Source organism: Balaenoptera borealis (assembly GCF_965194805.1).
Source record: "Balaenoptera borealis genome assembly, chromosome: 15".
Lineage (NCBI taxonomy): Eukaryota > Metazoa > Chordata > Mammalia > Artiodactyla > Balaenopteridae > Balaenoptera > Balaenoptera borealis.
The window spans coordinates 70,199,817-70,224,523 of record NC_138871.1 but is presented as its reverse complement, the minus strand read 5'-3'; the positions used below and the strand labels follow the sequence as shown (position 1 = coordinate 70,224,523).

At 44.2% G+C, this 24,707-nt stretch overlaps 1 protein-coding gene and 1 long non-coding RNA gene across 9 annotated transcripts in view; one reads left to right on the top strand and one right to left on the bottom strand.

Moving 5' to 3' along the window:
* Positions 1-10: 10 nt before the first annotated feature.
* RBKS (ribokinase) overlaps positions 11-24,707 on the bottom strand; it is an 84,896-nt gene continuing 60,199 nt past the window's right edge. For 5 of the 8 annotated variants that reach the window (XM_082357632.1, XM_082357634.1, XM_082357636.1 and 2 more), the window contains one exon: positions 1,444-1,688. In XM_082357632.1, coding sequence (XP_082213758.1) covers positions 1,515-1,688 — 174 coding nt within the window. In that variant the 3' untranslated portion in view covers positions 1,444-1,514. The other 3 variants (XM_082357633.1, XM_082357638.1, XM_082357639.1) reach the window with 3 other exon arrangements.
* On the top strand, positions 72-24,132 carry LOC309612221. Its single transcript, XR_014235061.1, has 4 exons — positions 72-108; positions 17,887-17,982; positions 21,036-23,130; positions 23,498-24,132. It is a non-coding gene; the product is annotated as an uncharacterized lncRNA (long non-coding RNA).

Here is a 24,707-nt window from a genome sequence, read left to right as displayed (position 1 = left end):
TTTCCAGTCTGCTCTTTCTTGTACTTCACAGAAAAGGCAGTCACAGTCCAGACTGATCTTGAAAGAACTCCCGTGCAGTAGCAGAGATGGCAGCGGTGAGCAGGAATGGTAAGAAGGGAGCCAGCTGTAACACAGAAGAAACCAAGAGAACTGCTATTTTTGCTTTGTGCTTATATAATTAGAAAAATGCCATTGGTCCATATTCTGAAACTCATGTCTCCAAAGTAGTATCTAGGATTTTCTAGGACAGCTTTGGACTGCTTTAACTCCTAGATTTTTTTTTTTTTTTTTTTTGAATAAGAGGTGCTATAGTGTATTTCCATAAAGCTAATGGCTAGGGCTTCTGGGGCAGTGGTACCACACAGCTAATCAGCTTGGAAATCCCTATCAGATAAGGACTCCTGCCCTACCCAGATCTGTACACTTTGCCACTCAAGCTATTGTTTACTACAGATTTTCAAAATTGCCCATTTTCTCCTTTACTTGTCAAATTTCTGGTTGAAGGTAAGGATCAGCTCACATTTTGAGCTCTGCTGGTACGTATCCTACTGCATTTATAGGGAGAAGGATAGAGTGTTCACCATGACCACAAGCATTAAGAAACCAATGTTGTTCCAAAATAACAGGTGTTCCTCCCTGTGGCCCAATCTGTCTCCTGAGGAAATGTGAGCGCCGCTCTCTGGAAATGAAATTAGACAGTTGTTGAATCTTAGAGGCTTGTGGCATTATAGTCAATCAGCTATTTTTCTGGCATCTTTTGTTAAAGCTCTAATTCAAAGCAATACTAGGTGAGATCTTGGCTGTTTTTAGATGGAAACTACATTGTGGTCTTGGGTTACAAGAAAAATCCTTCACCTGATCCTACCTAAGCCCAGTGTAAAGGGTCTGTGACATGCATGAATCACCTTTTTTTCAAAAAACTTAGAATCTGGCTTAACAAATGACTTGTCTATTCAGCATATGGGCTGAAAGCAGCCCACAGGTGGTATTTACAATTAAAAAAAATCAGTTGCTGATACTTAAATGTTGAAAGATTTCAATAAACATCCAAACTTCTGGCTTCCCTTGCAAAACCAGAAGCTTTGACAACACTAAAGGCAAAGCTGAATGTCAGCCGCCCCGCTAAGGAACTGCTTGAGTGGCCCAATTCATATGCCTCCTTCCCTTATTTAACATTCTCTGCTCTGACTCTAGACACCGTTGTATGCAACCTCTGCTGCATGGTGTACATTATAGTATCATGATGTGTTGGCAGTAGAGTTTGCTGGTTCCTGAATAGTAGTATTGTTTGTACAAGTCTTCGTTGTGGAATCCTTAATTCTGTCTAGTTGACTTCTGCATGAAAAGCAAAGAAATCATCATTATAAAGAAATGAATGAAGGCTTGAGGATGACTTAGTAAATGAAAATAGTATTTGCAAAGAAAGGAGAAGATGACAGTAAGTTGCTAGTTAAGAGTGGCCATCCCCAAGTACACTTTATTTCCAGGTATATTTATTTTGGAGTTAATAGCAATCAAAACAGATCAAGGGGCAGGTCTTTTTTGTACGGATAAGATGACTGTGTTCCTATAGCCTGGACACTGACTGCTGCGATGAAATTGGATCTCTTGAGCATTTCTTCCAAGGACAGATTAGGGTAGTAAGCCAGGTAGAAGGCCAACGCTCCCACAAAACTGTCACCAGCGCCCTGTAATTAAAAGCACAGTTGTAGAGATAAGCATGTAGCCATCTGTTGCCCAAACTGTATTTTCAAAATATATAAGTACACTTTTTATTTTAAAATAGTTTTAGATGTACAGAAAAGGTACAAGGATAGTAGAGAATTTCCATATACCCCACATCTAGTTCTGTAAACATCTTACATTATTATGGTACATTTGTCACCACTAACGAAATAACAGCATTATCGTATTAATTTAACTACATACTTTATTCGGATTTCACTAGTTTTGCTTAATGTGTTTTTTCTGTTCCAAGATCTCATCCAGGATACCTGGATTACATTTAGTTGTCATATCTCCTTTGACTGCTGTAGGCTGTGACAGTTTCTTAGACATTTTGTTTTTGATGACCTTGATAGTTTTGAGGACTGGTTGAGTATTTTGTAGAATGTACCTCGATTGGGATTTGTCTGTTTTTCTCATGATTAAACTGTGTTTACGGTATTGGGGAGGAAGATCAGAAAGGTGAAGTGTCATTCTCATCATGTCGTATCAAGGGTACATACTGTCAACATGACTTATCACTGATGATGTTAATCTTGAGCACTTGGCTAAGGTAGTCTTTGCCAGGTTTCACCATTGTAAAGTTACTTTCTCTTTTTATACTTGCTCTTTGGAAGCAAATCACAGTATAGTCCATACTTGAGGGGTGGGGAGTTATGCTCTACCTCCCTGAGGGTGGAGTATCTCCATAAATTATTTGGAATTCTTCTCTATGGGAGATTTGTTTCTTCTCCCTCATTTATTTATTCAGCTGCTCATTTATATCAGTATGAACTCAGGGATATTTATTTTATTCCTTAGGCTATAATCCAGCACTACATTATTTATTTTGCTGCTCAAATTGTTCCAGCTTTGGCAGTTGGGAGTTCTTTCAGTTGGTACTTGTGTCCCTTTGACATACTTCCATCATTTTATTTTTTGAGCACTTTCTTATTTTCTGACATTATAAGATGCTCCAGGCTCATCTTGTATATTCTCTGCCCTAGCCCTAGAATTAGCTGTTTCTCCATTAAGAATTCATGCAGAATGTGGTGAGAGCCATTCAGATGTTATTTTCAAACTAAATGTAGGGTCATATAAGGCTTAGTTCCATTTCCCCTGAATCTCCAAAGGCCCAAGTTGGTGAAGGCCATATAGGGACCCATGGAAATAGAAAATACCAAAGAAAGTCTGTTGACCTCTGCCTTCAGGTAGGGCAGTACCTAGTCATGTGTTCATCCAACAAATGTATTTAAAATAAATATGATACAATTTCACTTGAAAAATCATTCTGGTATTTAACAGCTTTCAGGGTCATTTTCCAGTTTTTCCCAGTTTGTTGCTTCCTTAGTCCCAAGAGCTTTCATAACAAATATTGAGGCTATACCTTGGTATACACGATTGTTTCAGTTGCAGTTTAAGTATTTACTAAGCTGTGTGCCTAGCACAGTGATGGGTACTTGAAAAAGAATAAAATCAATTGTGGATTAAATGCTAAATAGTGTGGCAGAGTTTATAAATACTGTTGAATTTTAAGGAAGGGTTGAAGAAAGCCTGCCTAAGGGGAATCCTTATGAAATGAGACAGATTTATAGAGAGAAGGAAGGCCTCAAAGAATAAAGATATAGGAGGAGGAAGGAACAGAGTGAGCTCATGAGACAGTGAATGGCTTTAAGGAGAATGACATTTCCCCTTGTTTACACAGATAAGCAGTCAATACTCAACTTGCCAAGGAGTCATAGTAACTCAGGTGTGAACTCAACACTTTCCTTCCTCCCATAAATGTTTTCTGAGTACCTAAAATATGTCAAGCTCTATGCTAGGTGCCTTGCAATTGTTTATTATTAAGTGTTTCCTGAGGGAAACAACGGAGAAAGAAAGAGACAGACAGGCATGCCCTCCCTCAGTTCACAACACAGCAATGTGACAAGAGAAAGGTCTGAAACCAGAGAAATTATGAGCTGGGTGGAGGGTATATTATGAAAACATGGAAAATACTACAGTATATGAAGAATTATGGCAAACTCTAAGATTTCAAGTCTTGATTCCTCCTTACATCATACACAAAATTAAATTCCAGGTAGGTTAAAAGGCTTGAATGTAAAAAATAAAACAGGGAGCTTCCCTGGTGGCACAGTGGTTGAGAATCTGCCTGCCAATGCAGGGGACACGGGTTTGAGCCCTGGTCTGGGAAGATCCCACATGCCGCGGAGCAACTGGGCCCGTGAGCCACACCTACTGAGCCTGCGCATCTGGAGCCCGTGCTCTGCAACAAGAGAGGCCGTGACAGTGAGAGGCCCGCGCACCGCGATGAAGAGTGGCCCCCGCTCGCCGCAACTAGAGAAAGCCCTCGCACAGAAACGAAGACCCAACACAGCCAAAAAACAAAACAAAACAAAACAAAACAAAACAGTAACATAGTATGAAAATTTAGATGAATATTTGAATAATTGCAAGCAGGGAAACCACGAGCCAGTCAGTAAACCCAAAAGCCATAATGAAGAAAAGATTAGATTTTAATTTAAAAAAATTTAAAAATATATGTCCAAAGACACTGTAAATAAAGCCAAATGGACTTCCCTGGTGGTCCAGTGGTTAAGACTCCGTGCTTCTGCTGCAGTGGGTGCGTGTACAAGCCCTGGTCGGGGAACCAATATCCCGCATGCCGCGCTGTGCGGCAAAAAAAAAAAAAAAAAAAAGATCCAAGTTAAAAAGCACAAATGTGGTGAAAATTCTTGTTAATACATATGACATACTCCTAATACTCAAAGAACACCTTCAAATTGCTGGAGAAAAGACAAATGCAGGATAAAAATGGACAAAGGATATAGGTCTGCAATTTCAGAAAAGGAAATGTAAATGGCCAGTAAACAAACATGAAAAGATACTACGTTATCAGCTGTTAAGTAAAATGCAAATTAAAATAATATTTTTTACCCATCAGATTGATAAAATAGTAAGATTGACAGCAAGAGCAGCAAGATGAAGATGGAGAGGACAATGATACTCTCATATATTGTTGGTAGGAATGTGGAAGAGTAATACAGTATTTGTTAAAAAATGTGTGTGTCCTTTGATTTAGCAGTCCTGCTTCTGGAAATCTACAGAAGTGAAAACTCCTATAATATTGGGATATGTGCTCAAAGATGCTTATTGCTGCATCGTTTCCAAAGGCAAAACACTGGAAATAATGTGATTTTCTATCAAATAGGAGAATGGATGAATAATCTCGTACATTTGTATTATGGAAAAATATGCAGCTATTAATACGAAAAGGTTAGCAATACATGCACATACCTGGAGAAATGTCCATTAGTTAAGCCAAAAAAGATTTCAGCATCATGATGGATAGGAGGTTGCGGGGGTGGGGGGGGAATGGAAGAGAGAGGAAAGAGAACACCTGTGTCTATGAATATGTGTGTATTTTTTTTAAGAATACAGAGAAAAATGAAGAAGGATTTGTATCAAATTGTTTTTTTAATTAGTTTATTTGGCTGCGTCGGGTCTTAGTTGCGGCACGCAGTCTCCTCGTTGCGGTGCGCGGGCTTCTCTCTTGTTGTGGCGTGTGGGTTTTCTCTTCTCTAGCTGTGGCGCACGGGCTCCAGGGCCCGTGGGCTCTGTAGTTGTGGTGCGCGGGTTCCAGAGCGCGTGGGTCCCGTAGTTTGTGGCACGCAGGCTCTCTCGTTGAGGTGCGCGAGCTCAGTAGTTGTGTCGCGTGGGCTTAGTCGCCCCGCGGCATGTGTGATCTTAGTTCCCTGACCAGGGATCGAACCCGCGTCCCCTGCATTGTAAGGCGGATTCTTTACCACTGGACCACCAGGGAAGTCCCGAGAAGTTTTTAACAAAGGAAATTTTACTAACGAAGTTAAAAAAAAAATCAGGATCGGTCACGGTGTGAATTTGCAAATGGGCCAATTTCAGCCTCTGAATGATTTCCCTCTTAGTTAAGTGGACATCTACTACAAGTCGGGGTGAACTGAACTGAGAGAACCTCTTGCCTGCATATGGAGATACCCCATCTCATTGAGGCAATTTCCTTTGCAACTAAGGACTAGGCAGTGACACCCTCCTGAAAGTCCAGGGGACTGGGAGGAACATTTTCTGGCTGTGACAGTGGTTGCAGAAAAACTGAATTCTGGGATGTTAGTGGCAGCGTTGTGATGGTGTCCAGTGCCCCATGTCAGTAACACAGCTGGTCGATTTGTTTTCAACCAAGAACCTTGATTGAGGCAATCCCGTGTATTAAACTCCTCTGAGAGGCCAGAAATCTTGTCTAGTTCTTTCCTATCTGATGACTCCCCAGAGTTATACAGTCCTTAAAAGTAGTATATGCTCAATTATATGACTGCTGATGGGCCAACTCTCAGCTGCCCCAGTCTCCACCTTCTCACTGGAAGTGAGATGGTGGGGGTAGGGGTGGTGGTCCACATGCTTCTTCACAAAGAGGGCAGCAGTCTAGCCTCATTCCCCAAACACAAGGAAGTAGGGAGACTCCTGGGGCCATCAGCTCAAAGATGTGAAGGCCAGTGAATACTATTTTAAAAGTCACATTACATCCAACAGTGGAAAAGCTCTTTGAAATTTAAGAGTGAAAAGGTAGAAAAGTACTACTTAACTTTCACCAAAGAGTGTAAGGGAAAGAAAGGGAGTGATATATTCATTTGCACTTCTCTTAGGCATTTAAAACGTACTGACGATTGTGTGTACAGGCCTATAGTCTGGGACAACCTGAAAACTCTCTGAGGGCAGAGACCATATCTCTGTCCCCTGTGTCTCTTCCACTGCCTCACCCAGTGCTTTGAGTTGGCCTGACTCATGGTCCTAGTTCCATCGTGTTTTTCTCTTCCAGTGATCTCTTCCAAGGGGGCCAGATGTCCCTTTCTGAACTACATGTGACTTTCTTTTGTGTCAGTGAAAATGGAGGTTAGGTTGCCACAGCCCAGAGTTACTTGATAGTCTCATTGTTGAATCTATTTATACCACAGGGCTTTCAAGTGCCAATAAATTACTCGGCTGTTGATTCACATCTTCAGTATAACTATTTTTATACACTGGTTATAATTTTTTTTTAATGGAAAGTGCTTTAAAAGTAGAAGCTGTATTGTATCACTGTGATTTTCCTGTAAGTAAAGTACTTTCCAATCAATCATTCTTGGAATAATGGAATAGTTCTCATTGATACAACATGATGGCTTTAACCTTTTACTGAAAATTATTTTTGTGCCAAAAGGGGTGATGGCATAATTCATCTTTCTTCAATAAAAATACCCACGTGGCTACTATTCATTGCCTTCTCACAATAATTGCCTCTTAAGGAAGAGCCGCTCTTAGAGAATGGATGTAGCATTCTGAAATTCCTGCTCTCCTGAGGGCCTGCACACTCCTGGGTCCTGAGGGGTTCTGGCCTGTGGGACCCGGGAGGCAGATGCAGGAACAGTGAAGTGGAAGGAGCAAAACACACCCTATGGAATACCTGAGCCCTCTGGTGGGGGCCTGGGGGAGGGCGAGGCACTCTGCAGGGCTGGTGGCGTAGGGATGACACTCATCAGCAGCTGGTGAGAGGACCCCAAGGGGAGAATCTGAGAGGTGGGTGCTCCTAAGGACAGCACCTAGAGCTGGGGTGTGGGGTTGCGGGGAGGCAGTGTGGCCCTGGGGAGGCTGGCTGCTCATTTCCCTTCTCCTCCCTTTCAGACCATCCTCTCTGTGCAGCTGCCCGCACTCCCTGTTCCCTCCCACTGCCCCTTGCCTGCCTGAGCCCTTGACCGTGACCCCGGTCTGCTCTCTCACTGAACTTAGCAGCTCACGTCCCAGTCTCTCAGGGGTCTGCTCTCTGACGACAGAGGGGAGCACAGTGATAAACCTCTTGGAGCTGGCAGGCAATGCCTGCAAATGGCTGCAGGTGCCACCCCAGCAGAGCATGCCTACATGCTGAGCCAAGTCCAGGGGGTCCGCAAGGGCTCTTCTGTCTGAGGTTCTGCTCAGAGTCCTCCTCTCTGCTGGGCACTGTGCAGGTTATCGCCTTTGTTTCCTAAGAACCCTGTGGAGGTGGGCGTAGCTGGGGCTGCAGTGTCTGGTCATACAAGGTGGCTCTGCACGAGGGTGCCCCGGTGATGGGGTGACTGTGGGTCTGCAGGCCGTGCTCAGCTCCCCAAGCTGCGCCTATTCAGAGAGGCGCCTTCTAATTTGCACAATGTGCCATGGAGGCTGGCAGCAAGCCTGGGGGATCCTTATTTTAAAACTGAGGAAACTAGGATTTAAGGAGGTTAAGTAACTCGCCCAAGGTAAGAATAAAGGTGGTAAATGGCAGTCAAGATTGTACCAAGGACATCTGTGTGGAAATCTAGCGATAGAGCAGGTGGAGAAGCTATTTTGGGAGAGAGATTGGGCTTCTGGCTACTGCTCAATTTTTCCTGTTTCCCCATGGGAGGGGCTTATGTTTTCTATAGCGATGAAGAATTACAGGGATGAGAGTGAAGACCGTGAATCTTTAATGATGTCCCTCTGTATGGGATCCCGTTTCCCACTGCGTGCTTGGGGCAGGAGCAGAGAAGAGAATGGGAACCAGAGTTGCCCTGGGCAGGTGTGGGGGAAGAGGGAAGGTACAAAGGGAGTAAAGATTTCAGGAAAGAATAACCAGATGGGGCTTCCCTGGTGGCGCAGTGGGTAAGAATCTGCCTGCCAATGCAGGGGACACGGGTTCGATCCCTGGTCCGGGTAGATCCCACATGCCGCGGAGCAACTAAGCCCGTGTGCCACAACTACTGAGCCTGCCCTCTAGAGCCCGCGAGCCACAACTACTGAGCCCGTGAGCCACAGCTACTGAGCCCACGTGCCACAACTGCTGAGCCCACATGCCTAGAGCCTGTGCACTGCAAAACGAAGAGCAGCCTCTGCTCGCAGCAACTAGAGAAAGCCCCCGTGCAGCAAAGACCCAACACAGCCAAAAATAAAAAAATAAATAAATAAATTTATAAAAAAAAAGAATAACCAGATGAATAACTGGAGAGTCTAACCCGGGTAAAGAAGGAAGAGAGGTCAGGAGGGGGTCAACAGGCCAGAAGAAAATGGAGGGAACTAAGGAAAGTGAGAACGCAAGTGTAGGAGAAGAGGTGAGAGAGCTGGTTGTGGTCAGAGTGGGATGTGAGGTTTATTCCCACAGAACTGAAGCAGTGCCAGGTAGTAACCATTTCCTGGGAGTCGTCATGGGAATGGGAGGCTGGAGTGGAGGTGAAGAGTCCCTGGAGGTGAGGGCATCTAGGAACTGTGAGTCTTGGTGATGGTTCATCCTCATGGTACTGAAGTCGTCCTATGATGGTAGCACTGGGGGGGAGGTGTGGAGAGAGAAATGGTGATGTAGATGCCAGGCTTAGATAAACAGAGAATGACCAGGAAAGGAGGTTGAGCCTTTATAACTGAATTGTATGAGCCACGAAGATGCAGGAATCTCTTCAGGGGGGTAGAGGAGGGATGGCTGGAAGCTGCAAGAATGTGCTTTGGGATCAGGAGCCGCTTTCACCTATAAGGGCTGTATGGGGAGGTAAGGATGTAAAAGAGCTTACTTATGAGGAACAGGACAACCATAAGGTTTAGAGGGGAGAGAAGCACAGAGCAGTAAGGCACCCTCCTGGGTCCCTGTGTCTCTCTGACCCTCCTTCTTTGTCTCTGCCATGGTCTCTCTTCCTTCTCCCCCACCATCCGTATTGGTATTTCCTCAGGTTCTGTCCTTCACCCACTGCCCTTCGCATTTCCCCTAATTTCCTGGGTGTGTCAAATACTGTGCTGTTATGGTTTTGACTGCTATGAATATGAGGCGTCCTAAGTCATTATCTTTAGCCCACACTCTCCTCTATCTTGGGATTCGTGTATCTTAACTACCTGTGAGTCAGCTCGACCAGCTGCAGGTCTCTTGCAGGCAGTTCTAACTCAACATACCCGAATTGAACTCATAACTCTGGCTCAACGTGGGCCTCTTCTTTTCAGTCTGTGGCAACTCTACCCTGAAAATCTGGGGGATCTTCTGGATAATCACCAGTTGCCAAGTTTAAATTCTAAATATTTTGCTAATCTGTCCTCTCATTTCATCCCTACCCCATTGCCCTACTTCATGCTCACATCACCTCTAAAGGACCACGTTAACTTCCTAACTAGTTTCTCTGTCTCCAGTCTGGCCCCTTCCACTCCATCCTCCATACTGCTGTAAATCAGGCCACCTTACTTCCATGCCCAAACCCCTTTGATCATTTCTCATCTTTCTTAGGATAACATTTTAGCTCCTTAGCATGGCACATGAGGCGCTCCCGCCCACCTACCCAGTTTCATCTCTTACTTTTTCCTACTCACGCATGTAACCACAGGTCTTCATTCATTGAGATATCTCCCCTTGAACTCATCCTTAGACTAACTCCTACTCCTCTCCTAAGACTCAACTCAGTTATTAACTTAGTCATCATATATTTGCTGACTGGCACCATATTCAAAGCACTGTGTTTTCCCTGATCCCACGAGTCGGGATTAGGTACCGTCCTAGATGCCCCTGCTCTCCTCTGTGATCTTCATCACGTCCACGCCCTCAGACTAGTGCAAGGCCAGGCTCGCCGCTGAAATACATGCTGACTGAATCAAGGACCATCAGGAGGCTGGGTGTTGAGTGATTAGGTGAGAAGCACACGGTGTCCCAAGAATGCCCTGTAGGAGGGAGGATAATGAGACAAACTTGTGAAAGTCCTAGTTTGCCAAATTCCAGTTGATAGAAAAATGGGTGAATTGTAAGGCATGATGGGTAGTAATTGTGGCTGGGGGGAAAAAAAAAAACAACAAACGCCATGTGGTGAAAATCCCCAAGGTAAGAACTTGTCAGGCGCCTACAACAGAAACCCAGATGATCTTGCAAGAGTGATGTCATCATGAGGCTTCATTTGTTAGGAATCCGTACCCACGCTGGATGATTCATCACCCAAACTGCCAAGGGACCCTAACAGTTAAAGTCCTTGCATTCCTCCCTGATTTGTTAACACATTCCATCTGACAAGTAGATACCACTTTCCTTTCTTTTCAAAACCTCTCCCTACACAAAGCTGTTCAAAGCCTACACTGTGGACCTGAATTCCTCAGCCAGGCTCGTGGTTTTAGAGGCCAGGGAAAAGGCACATGGGATGAAATATGACTAAATCCCAAGTCAATGTGCTATTTCTTCTTCATAAAAAAGAATATTGCAAGGGGCTCAGGAAAGGGACAGGATCAGTGTAAACCCACCAGGCTCCCTGCTACCTTCCACCCCCGTGCAGGCAGGGCCGCTGAGGTGGCGCTGAGGTGGCTTTACCCTCAGGCTAACTTGGTGGCAATTTCTGCTTTGCTCCTGCTTCCAAGTTCTAAGAATGGGGCTTCTGCCTCTTTCCTGTTTGCAGGAGGTTGAGGCATGAACATCTGGTGGGGCCTGGGAGAGGAAAAGTCATTCTTTGTCCTTAAAGGGCTAATCATGGACGGGCAGGAGACATGGATATTGGGGAAGAAACACTGAGGGAACACACACCTGGAACTGAATCCCACCTTCTTCCCTTTTAACTGTGTCATCTTTTGAGAATGGTAAACTACAGTGAAGCCCCTCTGTACACAGCTGGGAAAATGTTTTTCTCAAGTGGGAACATGTTTTCTCCCCTGGGACAAGGCAGTAAGTGGTGTGGAGTTAAACGGGCCTGACTTTAAGCCCTGATTTCACCACTTAGGCAAGTGACTCAGCCTCTTGTGTGACCTCTCTTGTGACTATTTATCTGTAATATGGGAACCTACCTCATAGGAGGTGAATACTGAATTGGATAATGTATGTGAAAAGGCCTATCACAGTGCCTGGAGCAGAGCAGGTGTTCAGCAAAGGTGGGGGAGACTCGATGGTACCATCTTAGAGGCCCCTTAACTTGCTAACTTTTTTGGAAAATAAAAGCCCATGATCTAAGTCAGAGGGTTCTAAGGAACAAAGAGGGTCATGATCCTGCGGATCCCAGGGCCAAGGGGTTTATGCTGTGCCTGGCTTCATGTTCCCAGCTCCAAGTAGAAGAGGGCATTAGGAATGCTCTCAGTCTGGAAAGGCAGAGGAGGTAGAAGCATGTCCTGTAGCTCTTAATTACAAGGAAGCCAGGTTTCAGAGAGTTCTAGCAGTGGCCATCTGTATGTGCTGGGGTCTCTGAAACCCATTTCACTGTGAGGGCAGGGGAGGTACTTTCTGAGAACTTCAAAGAGTTTGTGAGCAGGATATTAAAGAAATGTGAAGTGAAGAGTATAAAGGTCAGTGCAAGACTGGGGAACCTGATAAATCTCACACTTTCATTTGGGTGAAGGAACAGAGGGAGAACAGTGAGTGAGGGTTTGGGGAGAGGCCTAGAGCTGGGAAGGGCTGCAGGACAGCATGGGAAGGAAGTGACCTGCTGGCGGGGAAAGCTATGCACCTCTACCTGTGCTGCTGCTTTGATGGAGGACCCTGCTTTCCATCACAGTCAGCCAACCACTGGGCAGAGGGCTCCTGCCAGGGAGAGGAGGTGGTGGCAGAGCCCGGAGGATGGCAGGCAGGCTGAACAGATGGGGCGGGGACAAGGTGACTGGAGAGGACACTCCTCTAGCCATGCTGGAACCTGAAGTCAGGGCTTCTCACGGTTAGTGATGGGCATGGGCCACCCTCTCCACCTTCTCCATGTGACTGACCTCACCACTCACTCCAAGTGTGAGCAGACCCTTCATTCCATCCAGGGCATGCATTCTCGGGGGGGAAAATTCATTCTTGTGTGTGGGGGACGACCACAGTATGTAAACAGACAGATACACACACACACACACACACACACACAGAATATGAATGAATATCTGTGGTATTAAAATTTCATGGAAGAAGAGGACAATTAGGAAAAAAATCTCTTAAAAGCCTCCTTGAGGTGGGTGAGTGGGTGGTGATAAATGAAAGAAAGGTGTTTGAGAAACACCAAAGTAGGGCCTCTTGCCGCAAAGAGCTGCCAGTGGCCCAGTCAGGGTCTCCCGGTGCATTAAGAAGCCCTAACCAGCAGCCTCCAAATTACAAGGCTCGCTAGGCAGGTGTTGGTAGCTCCCTGCTTTCTTTCCACTGAGCCAGAAATTCCTACATCTCCCAGCCAGTTCCCTTCCTGTTTACTTCAATCTACAGTCTCCATGGCCACCAGTGAGCCGTAGGCAAGCCCCAAGCCCTGGAGCCAGGACTTTAACCAGGAGATTAGAGCTAGCGTGGCCTGGCCTATCTTGCCGAGGCAGGAAAGGGCAAAGGTTCTCTCCTGGGCAGACAAAACTGAGTAGTCCGTCTGATAAACATACCATGAGATACATGCTGCTTATACAAGAGCCCCATTTCACAGCTTGAATCTGAATATTTCTATCTTCTCTTATCAGCGCATATTCACATCATAAGGATGAGATCATATCCTTTCCAACTTCAACCTTCCAGCCTTCCCTAACCAGATCAGTTTAGGGCAACACGATGGACAGTGAGAATCCAGTTTTCTTATCATTATTGTGTAAGTGCTGCTGATTTTTATTCTAAATAAATCTGTAGGGAACATAGACTACTCATTATGTCATAAATGTCCATGACTTTGGCTTCAACTATTAGCCACCTTAATTTATTACATTTAAATTTCAATTATTTGGCTGAGATAGTCTGCTTTTAAAATACTCTGACTAAAAGAAAGCAAATATTTTCTGCCTTAATATATTTCAAATGATCACTATTTCATATCGATCCGAAACCACATGTAGCAAAGTTTTGATGTGATTTTTATTTGTCTTTTAAACAGGCATAATGTTTTCCTTGGCTCTACAATTTATTAGCAATTTGACTTTTTAAAAAAACAGCTTGATTGAGATATAATTCATATGCCAAATAATCCGCCCATTTAAAGTATACAGTTCAGTGTTCTTTAGTATATTCACAGGGTTGAGCAACCATCACCACAGTCTAATTTTAGGAAATTTCATCCCCCCTAAAAGAAACCTCGGACCTATTAACAGTTACTCCTCATTCCTCCCCACTCCCCCCAGGCCTAGGAACCACTAATCTACTTTCTGTCTCTACAGATTTGTTAAATAGGCACACATTTTGAGCAAAATAATTTCCTATTCTAATTCCATAATTAACCAACAGCTTATTTTCCCATAATTAACCAATAATTTAATCATAATTAACCAATTACATTCTTATTGAGTCTCTTGATTTTAGCTGCCACTTTGTGTGAAAAGTGAAGTTGATGTTGGCCTAGTGGGAACTGTTTTCTGTGTTACTAAAACTGCATTCCCAATAAGCACTAAGGCAACAGATTTAGCTTCCTTCCTGCCCAGATATGTTCACTCAACAGTCTGTAAAGCTTTAAAGTTAAGTTACAAATGCACCAGGAGCTTGGTGTTTTAAGAATTCCTATGGTGAAGTTGTTAGTAAAGCCTAACCTCTGAGGGAAAAATCCACCCACATTCTTCTCAAGCACAGACACATTAACTGGTCTGGCTTAAAATCTCAGTTTCTATAGATTTGGTTTGCTCGAGGGATTTTGTTTTTGGGCCTCTCTGCAATGACTAGTATATGGCAATGAACACTCGCTTCCTTGCTGAAGGTCACGACTCCCTTGCACAGGGCTGAAATGGGTGGTTTCAGTACAGACCCTTTCACTGCTAGTGTGTGACAAGTTCTGGGCACGAGAGTACAGTGCCCACATACACAGTCCATCCTTACTCACCATCACTAAGCTTTCCATAGAAAATAGCATGTCTCAAAATGAATACATCTTCCTAGCCCCTTGTAGCCACCAGTCAGGCAATGGTTTTCCTCTCTTAGCACCAAATAAATTGGTGGGCTGAAATGGCAGAATCTTAGACACATCCACCAAGGTGATGAATCGGTCATTATATAGACAAAAAGGTGGATCTGGCCAAAGGAATGATAAATACAGGCCTTTCTCCAACTCTCTGCCCTGACATAATGCTCAGACTACCAGAATCCTGTCTGCAGAATGACACGACTTTCACTTTTCACTTTTTTTAGTACTTTCTGGTTTACAGAGCATATTTGTAGATGTGACTCACTTTGAATCTCATTACAATTCTGTGAGGTAGGTAAGGGTGGGTCTTTCATTTTCCAGATGAGAAACCAAGTGTAAGAACTTGCTCAAGGTCAAATGACTAGGTGGCAGAACCGGGATGTCTCAGGAAGGCCAGTCTCTCTTAAAGCAGTCCCCCGGAGAGGCCATACATGTACTACAACTTTGCTCAAAAACTTTTGGAAACTTGTTCTTTGGAATGCCTTAAAAATCAGTAGCACATCTTTGAATATCCTCAATGAAGGCAATATTTCATCTTCTAAGTCAGTGGTTCTCAAACTAGATTGTGCCTCAGAATTGCCTGGAGGGCTTGTTAAATGCACATTGCTGGGCTCCACCCCCAAAGTTTCTGATCCATTAAATCTGGGGTGGGGCCCAGGATTTGTGTTTCTAAAGAGTTCCCAGGTGATCTTGATGTTACTGGTCCCTGGCCACACTTTGAGAACCACTATCCTAAGAAATTTATTTCTGGAAAGAGTGAATCATTTAAAACCATCTAGTGATTAAGGTGGGGGGATCAAGCTAGGAAATTCCACCAGTGGCCAAAACAATGGGTGACTATCAAGAACAACACTGGCTCTGGGGGAAATCTGAATAAAGAGCTCCAAAAAGGTTCTGAATAATGGCAGTTGATCAGACTAATCCCTTTGGATGCGTGCTCAAGAATGCTTCTCCTGAGTGTTTAGGAACACCTTGTGCAGTCCTACATGTCTGAGATGTTCATTATCAACCTTTTGTTTTCCAGCTTTAGAAAAACAAAAGAAACCATGTAGGTGACATCCATATTACAGAGAAACAATATTAAGGAAGGATTAATAGCTATTTACAACTAGTCAGACTGGTAGAGTGGGGTCCTTTCTATGCTGCAAACGTGATGGGTGTGGAAGATGAGGGGAAAATTTTGACTCTTCCTACCCTGACTTTTCTGTTGAGATTAGAATGGAAAAAGTGAAGAGATCTAATTTTGGATGCCAAAGATAAACATGCAACATTTTATGGGGAAAAAAATTCTAGCAGAAAAGAAAAATGAACTACATCAGGTACTTAAGCTGGGAGTCAATCCTTCATGTCACAGTAGGGAAAAAAGAGGTGGAGAACTGCCTAAATATTGGTTCTAATTTTATTTTCAATTCTACATTACATTAAACTCTCCGTGTACTCCTTTAATTTACAGCAACTGCTGACACAAATTGGTGTGCCTTCTCTTCTTTGACATCAATATTTCTCTTGAATTATGCATTTCCATCTGGAATGAGGTTTATGGGGCCAAAGCCTTCTTTCATTTAGATGGATGAAAACAGAGAGGGATCAATGGGGAGTCGAGTGCAAAGTCAAAGTAAGGTTGGGAGATATATGTTCAAGGCAGCATATTACTGCCCCAAAAGATTGTAAGGGGTATTAAAAAATGACTCTGGTCTTCCAATTTTCAACATATTGATTAAAATTCAACTACTAAAGAACAAGAAAAACTCTACCAACCTTCATCCCAGAACTGCTAGATTTTTTATTTATTGGTACCCTACTAGTATTTAATAACAATTTGCAAGAGTACAGTGATCATAATAACTGCATCACCTTGATTTGATCTAAAATTGAATCAAAGGCAAAAGAAGTTGCCAGCCTGATGCCACGTTTCACCTATCCCAGCCTCACCACCTGAACGTACATGGTTGAGGTGTTCTACCTCAGAGCTTAGCACCATGAACTGGTCTGGTTCCATTATTGGTGACAAACTCCTGGTCTAAGTCAGCCAGTGGTCCATACTGACAGGTCATTTGCTGGCTCCATCTGAGGCCCAACTCAGCGTCTCAGAGTCCATTCTCAGCTTCTGGTTTTTGATGGGTTCTGGGTTGGCCAGTCACACCAGTATTGAAATGGACATTCTGATGAAGCTGTTTTGAGCTAGTTTTATCCTATAAGCAATCCTCAGCTATTTCTGAAAACGCTCCATTTTTAATCTTTACCCATCACCCACTCCATCCCAAGAGTGGGAATTGGGAGTAAAGTGAAAGTCTTTGCTCTATACATTGCTTGATAGTTTAGAAAAGAGAATTTTATGTTTTAGTGATAATAATTTCATGTGAAAAATGTTCCTGAGTCAATATGGCCTCATGAAAGCAGCTCGATCATGTTCTCTGGCTGAAAACGGCTATGCCCAGTAGCTATGTCATGATGTCACTTCCTCTCCAGCAGAGCCCTAGTTTGACAGTGGCCGGCCAGCCTGAAGAACCTGTGAGGGTCTATTGTCAACCTGGGGTTCGGCCCTGCTCTAGCAACCTGGGAGTGGGTGGGCCAGGAGCCCAGGAGCCCAGGAGCCCAGCGGGCTGCCTCGGTGCCTCTTCAGGGGCAGGGCCGCCATGCGCACAGCAGGCTAGCCACACAGAATGGCCTGTGGAGACTTAAGACTGGTTAAAAACCCCATTCTGCCCAAAATGTCTGTGGTGTATTAATTTATTCTATAATTTAAAGAATTCCATTATTAATGAAAGAGAAGTAGAATCCTGAGTATGAGCTAAAACTGCAATAAAAAAGGCCCATTCTTCAGGCACTATTAATGGAAGCTTTGTATATAAATAACTTTATATATTGGTGAATAAATGGCACTTAAAACTAAAATGTCTGTTAGTGATTCACTGGGTTCTAAAGACTGCCCTTGCCTTCTGTGGTCAGCGATCTTTTTTCTTTGTGACTCCACTATTCTAGACAGAAAACAGTTAATCCAATATGATTTAGTATCTCACAAAAGATTCCACTAAAACATTTTCTGCCAAATGTTCATCTTCTAACAGCTGCTTTTTTATTTCAGTGAGAGGTACTTGAAATAAAATCATTGTTCTCTGTGAAAACTGCATGCTAAATAATACAGAGCTACCAGATTATTAAACAGCAAAGGCATCTGATAATATTAGCACCAACCACAGGTCCCACTTCTGCTGATGCACAACATTTTGAGTAATCAGTCATTGCACAATATTATATTTATATCCTTTTTTGCTTGAGCTGTTAGGCCACAAAATCAGCAGGCAGTTGCTGTTATAAAAGGGTTCTTTAGGTTATTTATAATGTTTCTGCTTCCTTACAGTTGCTGCTTCACTCTTGGGTCTTGGGCCAGGTCTACACTGTGAAGACGAAGGAAGGAACTGAGCAATTGTTCCGCTAATCTAACTGCTGAAAGCTGGTGGGGATGATTCACAGCACACTGTGTGTGCCTTGGCCGGAATACCTAGTATTTTTGTCTACACAACCCAAATTCATCACATATTGGCTGATTCGTCACTTCATCAGGGGGAGAGTGTGTAGTTTCGTGAAGGCTCTGTCTCTATCAGGAGTAAGCTAGTGTCTTGGGCACAGGTGGTAGGGCGAGATATCTGAACTAGCGCTATGTTTGAAAAGAGTTTCCTTCAAATGTTATTTACTTTACATGAAGGATAAGTTTCTGCTCCAGATGTTTCTCTGTTGCATAGATCAGTGCTTCCCTCAAATGGTGGCAGGCAGCCCGGCATGCCTAATAGAAGGGCACATAGGAATCATCAGGGTATTTCATTTCATTTTCCTTTTTGTAAATTACACGGGCATCTTCCTGTTCCACCTGCAGAGAATCACTGATGATGTGAACTGTTTCTAATGGGAGTAGGTCTTAGCGCTTAGGTGAGTCAGGGCTCCAAAAAATGCTGAAAACCATGGAGGCTGATAGAATGAGCTATTTGTTTTGACTATGAAATAAGCATCTAAGGCCCGCCCCCCCAGTTTTTTAAAAAAGGAAATGGACTACCATTATGTCCTCTGAATTCTTTTTTTTTGGTGGGGGTGGGGTGGGGTGTCTTCTGAATTCTTAAGAATTCTTAAAGCCACTTCTCCACACCCCTGTTGCCACGTTCCTAGTCGAGGCTGCTATGATCTCTCAGATCAATGTAACATTTTTTTTTTTAACATCTTTATTGGAGTATAATTGCTTTACAATGGTGTGTTAGTTTCTGCTGTATAACAAAGTGAATTAGCTCTATGTATACATATATGCCCATATCCCCTGCCTCTTAACTCTCCCTCCCACCCTCCCTATCCCACCCCTCTAGGTGGTCACACAGCACCAAGCTGATCTCCCGTGCTGTGTGGCTGCTTCCCACTAGCTATCTGTTTCAATTTAACAGTCTCTGGATGGTTCTTCCTGCCTCCAGTATTATGATCTCCAATTTATTCTTCACACAGCAGCCATGTTAATCTTTTATAAAGTATAGATCTGATCAAATCTATCCCTTGCTTAACCTCTTATCAGTGGCTCCCCACTGCCCGCAGGAGAAAGTGCAAACTCCCAGGAGTGGCAAACGAAGCCCTTCACGACCCATCCCTGTTCCAGCTGTACCTCATCCTTTCCCACTCTTCCTGTACTCTAAGCTCTTTCCAATCAGAACTAATTGAAAAGGCACAGACATGACCTGCTGTCTTGCCTCTGGGCCTTTTCATGAGCTCCTGCCTCTGCCTGGGTTACTCTTCACTAAGGTGAAGACAGCCCTCCGCTCATCTCCTTCCCTGGCCCTCGAAGCAGGTTCGCTGGGCGCCTCGGGCCAGGTGGACCCCTCAACTGCACGCCCGCGGCACCTCGGGAGCCTCCCTATCACGGCACTTCTCATCCTGTGTGGGCTACACACCCTCCTAGACGGAAGCGCTGTGTGGCCAGGGTCTGTCTTATCACAGCAGCATGTCCCCCCCCATGCAGAAAATTCAGGTCAAGCGCGAGGAGATGAGTGCACAGTGGGGTGCTCCTCACCCCTTCTGCCATCATTTTCCACAGGAGTCTTTTCCACTTCTTAAAGAACTGATTTCAGTTCTAGAGGGCACTTTTGCTTCATCAGCCCTGGAACTACGAGAATAAAGTGCCAGGCAGCCCCAGGATCCTGACTACGAAGAAACCCTATTTAGGATTCTCTCTCTAGTAGTTTTTTTAAAAAAATACATTTATACATTTATTTATTTTTGGCTGCATTGGGCCTTCATTGCAGTGCACAGGCTTCTCATTGTGGTGGCTTCTCTTGCTGCAGAGCACAGGCTCTTAGGTGCATGGGCGTCAGCAGTTGCGGCACGCGGGCTCAGTAGTTGCGGCTCACGGGCTCTAGAGCACAGGCTCAGTAGTTGTGGTGCACAGGCTCAGTAGTTGTGGCGCACGGGCTTAGTTGCTCCACGGCATGTGGGATCTTCCCAGACCAGGTCTCGAACCCGTGTCCCCTGCACTGGCAGGCGGATTCTTACCCATTGCGCCACCAGGGAAGTCCCTCTAGTAATTTTAAAAGATGTAAGATATGGAAAACAGAAGGTCTAAGATATACCTTATAGGGGTTCCAGAAGGAGAGGATGGAGAAAATAGAGGAGAGGCAGTAATAAAAGAGAGAATGGTTGAGGATTTTTCAGAATTGATGAAAAACACAAATACTGAGATTCAAGAGGAACAAAGAGTCATGAGCAGTAAAAATAAGAATAAATTCAGATCTGAATTCACTGCAGTAAAACTGCAGAATGGCAAAGATCAAGAGAAATTCTTACAAAATATTACTATTCTTCTGTCCAAATGTGTTTCTAATTAGATTCCCACGTGCTAAACCTAAAAGTTGAAGTCTCAGTAAAGAGGATTTTCCTAACTGGGAACAGGACAGTCACAGGGAAGTCATCTCGCAAATGTAACCATGATCGTTCTTTTCCCAATTTTTGTTTGTTTTGACCAAGGATGGAAAAGGATATAAAACTTCCTGTTTTTAGAGAATCTTTCAGGGAAGATGTAATTCACCTAAATTCTGGTCCCAAATCACATAGCTTTTTCAGGGGTTGTCCCATCGTATGGCACCCTCCTGTAGATTTTAAAGGAATGGAAGTAGGAGGAGGAAAGTGGGAGTGACTAGTTAGCCCTTTAAACTCTGTCCCCCTGTAGTACATTTACTCACCCACACATGCACACACGAACACATGGCATTCATGTCACTCACAGATCATTCACATGGAGCACACATTATCCACATTGATAATACACAAAGTACACACACCACTAACCTAACACACACATACTCATACTTTCACGCAAAGGGCAGGCAGACGTTCAGCAAGCTATGACCCACATAGCTGTTTTCTCACTTCCTTGTCCACCTCTATCAGCAGCAATGGGCACTGAGGGCAATGGGCAAGGCTCTAACTCACGGGGCTCTACACTTTGGCTCCAAACGTTTTTTCACCTCCATATAATTCTAGGCCTACCCAAGAATCATCTTCATGCAATGGAAACCACTTAGGAGACCTACAGTACAGTCCTGGCAGCTCTGCTCCTGAGGACACTATTGCAGCATCCTAGGAAGACGGGCAAGGAGTAGACTACCAGCTCACTGCCATGTCATCACACTGATGTCCAGGACACTGAAGGAGTGGGAAGAAGAGGAGCTTAGGCATAGGAAGCTCAGAAGTCTTAACTGTAGATGGGTAAGCAATCTCCCACAACCTCATACCATCCCTTCATACCATCCCTTCTTACTGGGAGAGGGACTGTTTCCTGTCCCTTCAATTAGGTGCCTTCGAGGCCCACAGAACACTCTAAATCTAGATTTTGCTCTCCTGACTTTTGCTAAGGTTTTTTTTTTTTTTTTTTTTTTTTTTTTTTTTTTTTTTTTTTTTTTTTTTTTGGCTGCGTTGGGTCTTTGTTGCTGCGCATGGGCTTCCTCTAGTTGCAGCAAGCGGGGGCTACTCTTCATTGCAGTGTGTGGGCTTCTCATTGCAGTGCCTTCTCTTGCCATGGAGCATGGGCTCTAGGCATGTGGGCTTCAGTAGTTGCAGCATGCGGGCTCAGTAGTTGTGGCTCGTGGGCTCTAGAGCACAGGCTCAGTAGTTGTGGCACACGGACTTAGCTGCTCCATGGCAAGTGGGATCTTCCCGGACCAGGGCTTGAACCTGAGTCCCCTGAATTGGCAGGCGGATTCTTAACTACTGCGCCACCAGGGAAGTCCCTTGCTAAGGTTTTAACTGTTGTTTTTTCCTCTCCATCCTCCCTCCACCCCCATACCCCCCTTCTCCCCTACCATTGCTCTTCTTTTAGTCTCTGGCCATTATGAGTTCTGAAGCAGGGCCAGGTCCCCTTGGGAGCCCCTAATATGCCCGGCACTAGGCAGATGTACATGCAAGTCCAGTTCTGGCCATGGGACGGTACTTTAGGAAAACGGAAAAAAAACAGTCTTGTATCTGGCCCTGCTTCAGTTCCTCAAAGTGAAGATGACATTTCTGGTAAGCAGTTACAATTAGATTTTTAGAGCCCTGGGTTTTCAAATGATCACAAGCAGGATTAAGAAAGATAATTTAAAATGTTTAATTCTGCCTGATTAGCTGGTAATTGAGGTGATCTGCTGATGTGGAAGTAATGTAATAGAGTTAATATGCCCCCCCCCCGGCATGACAGATGTCTTGTGCCTTGTCGATCAGTCTCTTTAGCAATTACCTTGTCCTCTGGCCTCTTTTTCCTTTTTTAATAGTCAGTGAACTTCTTTTTGTCATCTTCATCCTTTCTGGCAGCCAGAGTCAGCAGACTTCGCACAGACATCATGCCCATTTATTGGTATCATTCCTAAGTTTTAGATGGCTATTTCAGGGCTTCCCTGGTGGCACAGTGGTTAAGAATCCGCCTGCCAATGCAGGGGACACGGGTTCGAGCCCTGGTCCAGTAAGATCCCACATGCCATGGAGCAACTAAGCCTGTGCACCACAACTACTGAGGCTGCGCTCTAGAGCCCACAAGCCACAACTACTGAGCCCGTGTGCCACAACTACTGAAGCCCGTGCGCCTAGAGCCCGTGCTCTGCAACAAGAGAAGCCACCGCAATGAGAAGCCCACGCACCGCAACAAAGAGTACCCCCGCTCGCCACAACTAGAGAAATCCCACGCGCAGCAACGAAGACCCAACGCAGCCAAAAAAAAAGAAAAAAGTTGGCTATTTCAGAGCCTCATTTGGATATGGATTTTCTTTATTCTATGATGCCAATTTCGGAGATGTCATTTACCCTCTGTAACTTTTCTTTTCTTTCTTTTTTTTCTGGCCTGGCCTTTCTATGACTCCAGGGAAAACAATCCTAGGATATGTTTTAAAATGGGAAACTGGGTAAAAGTGCCTATGTGACCCTTTGTAATCCAAAACTTCCTCCCCCAATCCTGCTCTGTCCCTAGGCAGTCACTGGCTTGCTTCTGTTCATTATAGACAAATTTGTGTTTCCTAGATTTTTATATAAATGGAATCATGATATACGTACTCTTTATTGTCTGGCTCCTGCTCGGTGTAATTATTTTGAATTCATCTATTTTATTGCTGTATAAATAGTTAATTCCTTTTTTTTTTTTTAAAACATCAAGTCATGTTTTTTTAATGATTTTTTTTCCTCCATATTTTAAATTTATTTATTTATTTATTTATTTATTTATTTTTGGTTGTGTTGGGTCTTCGTTTCTGTGAGCGCTTTCTCTAGTTGCGGCAAGTGGGGGCCACTCTTCATCGCGGTGCGCGGGCCTCTCACTATCGTGGCCTCTCTTGTTGTAGAGCACAGGCTCCAGACACGCAGGCTCAGTAGTTGTGGCTCACGGGCCTAGTTGCTCCGCGGCATGTGGGATCTTCCTAGACCAGGGCTCGAACCCGTGTCCCCTGCATTAGCAGGCAGACTCTCAACCACTGCACCACCAGGGAAGCCCAGTTAATTCCTTTTTATTGTTGAGTAGTGTTCCATTGTATGGACATAGCACAATTGTTTTACCCATTCACTTGGATGGACATTTAGGTTATTTTTTGTTTTACAAATTAACTATTTGTAAATATTACAAATAAAGATACTATGAACAGCTGTTAAAAAAATGGGAAACTGGGTAATTATTTTGTTTGCAAATCATTAAAAAAGAGCATTTGTATCTGAGATTGACTGTTTCCCTTGGCACATTCAGCGTGGCACTGAAGGACTATAAGGAATCCTGTAGATCTTCTAGTGCCCTGAGAACACTGGAGCTCAGTGAGGCTAAGTGACTGTAACACACATACTAGTTATTTTCCCAGAAGGAACTGGAACTCTTTCATTATTTCAGGAGGACCTGTTATTATATGCAAAGCACTGTATTAAGCATTGGGGTTGCCCAAAAAGAACTCTCTGAGCTGGACCTTGAGGATGGGTAGGAGTTTGCTAGGCAGGGGAAGAGTAGTGTTTTTTCTTTCCTTAAACTGGAGAACTAGTTTGGGAAGATTAAAAAAGAAGAATTACATTTTCCTTAGCCTCTCTAGTTAGTGGTTCAGACCCTTACTTAAAGAAGTTTAATGAAAAGATATTTTGGTTACAGACTCTAGGAGTGGTGCACCTCTTCTCCTTGATCATTCAAAGACAAGAATGAATGAAGTGATCTGTGCCTGAACCTTTGACATCTGGTCTGGCACCATCCTGCCACATTGCCAGCCATGCAGTCCTGCTCCTTGCCCTGTACAGGAAGGTGCTGGAGTTGAATGGCAGTGGGACCTGGGTTTCTCTCCAGTAATGTACAGAGCCAAGATCATACCCACCCTGTGTGATGGTGAGTAGTGCAAGCTCCTGGTACGTGCTACCTGGTTATGCCACCGCACCACCCCGCCACCCCGCCCCGCAGATATCCAGGTAAAGTGAACATTTAGGCACACAGGGACCTACTAATGAGTGCTAAGATGTACTGAGTGCTTATATGAGCCAGGCACTGTTCTTAGACTACACATGAGTTATTGCATTTAAGTGAGGCTGCACTGTACTGCACAAAGCAAGAGTGGAAGCGTCTGAAAATCTAGAGAAATGGAGCAACTTACAGAAGCCTATAGCATGACAAGTGGCAAGGAGTCAGTGCTGGAATGCCAAATAGAAGAGACTGGACGCTAGGCAGACTGC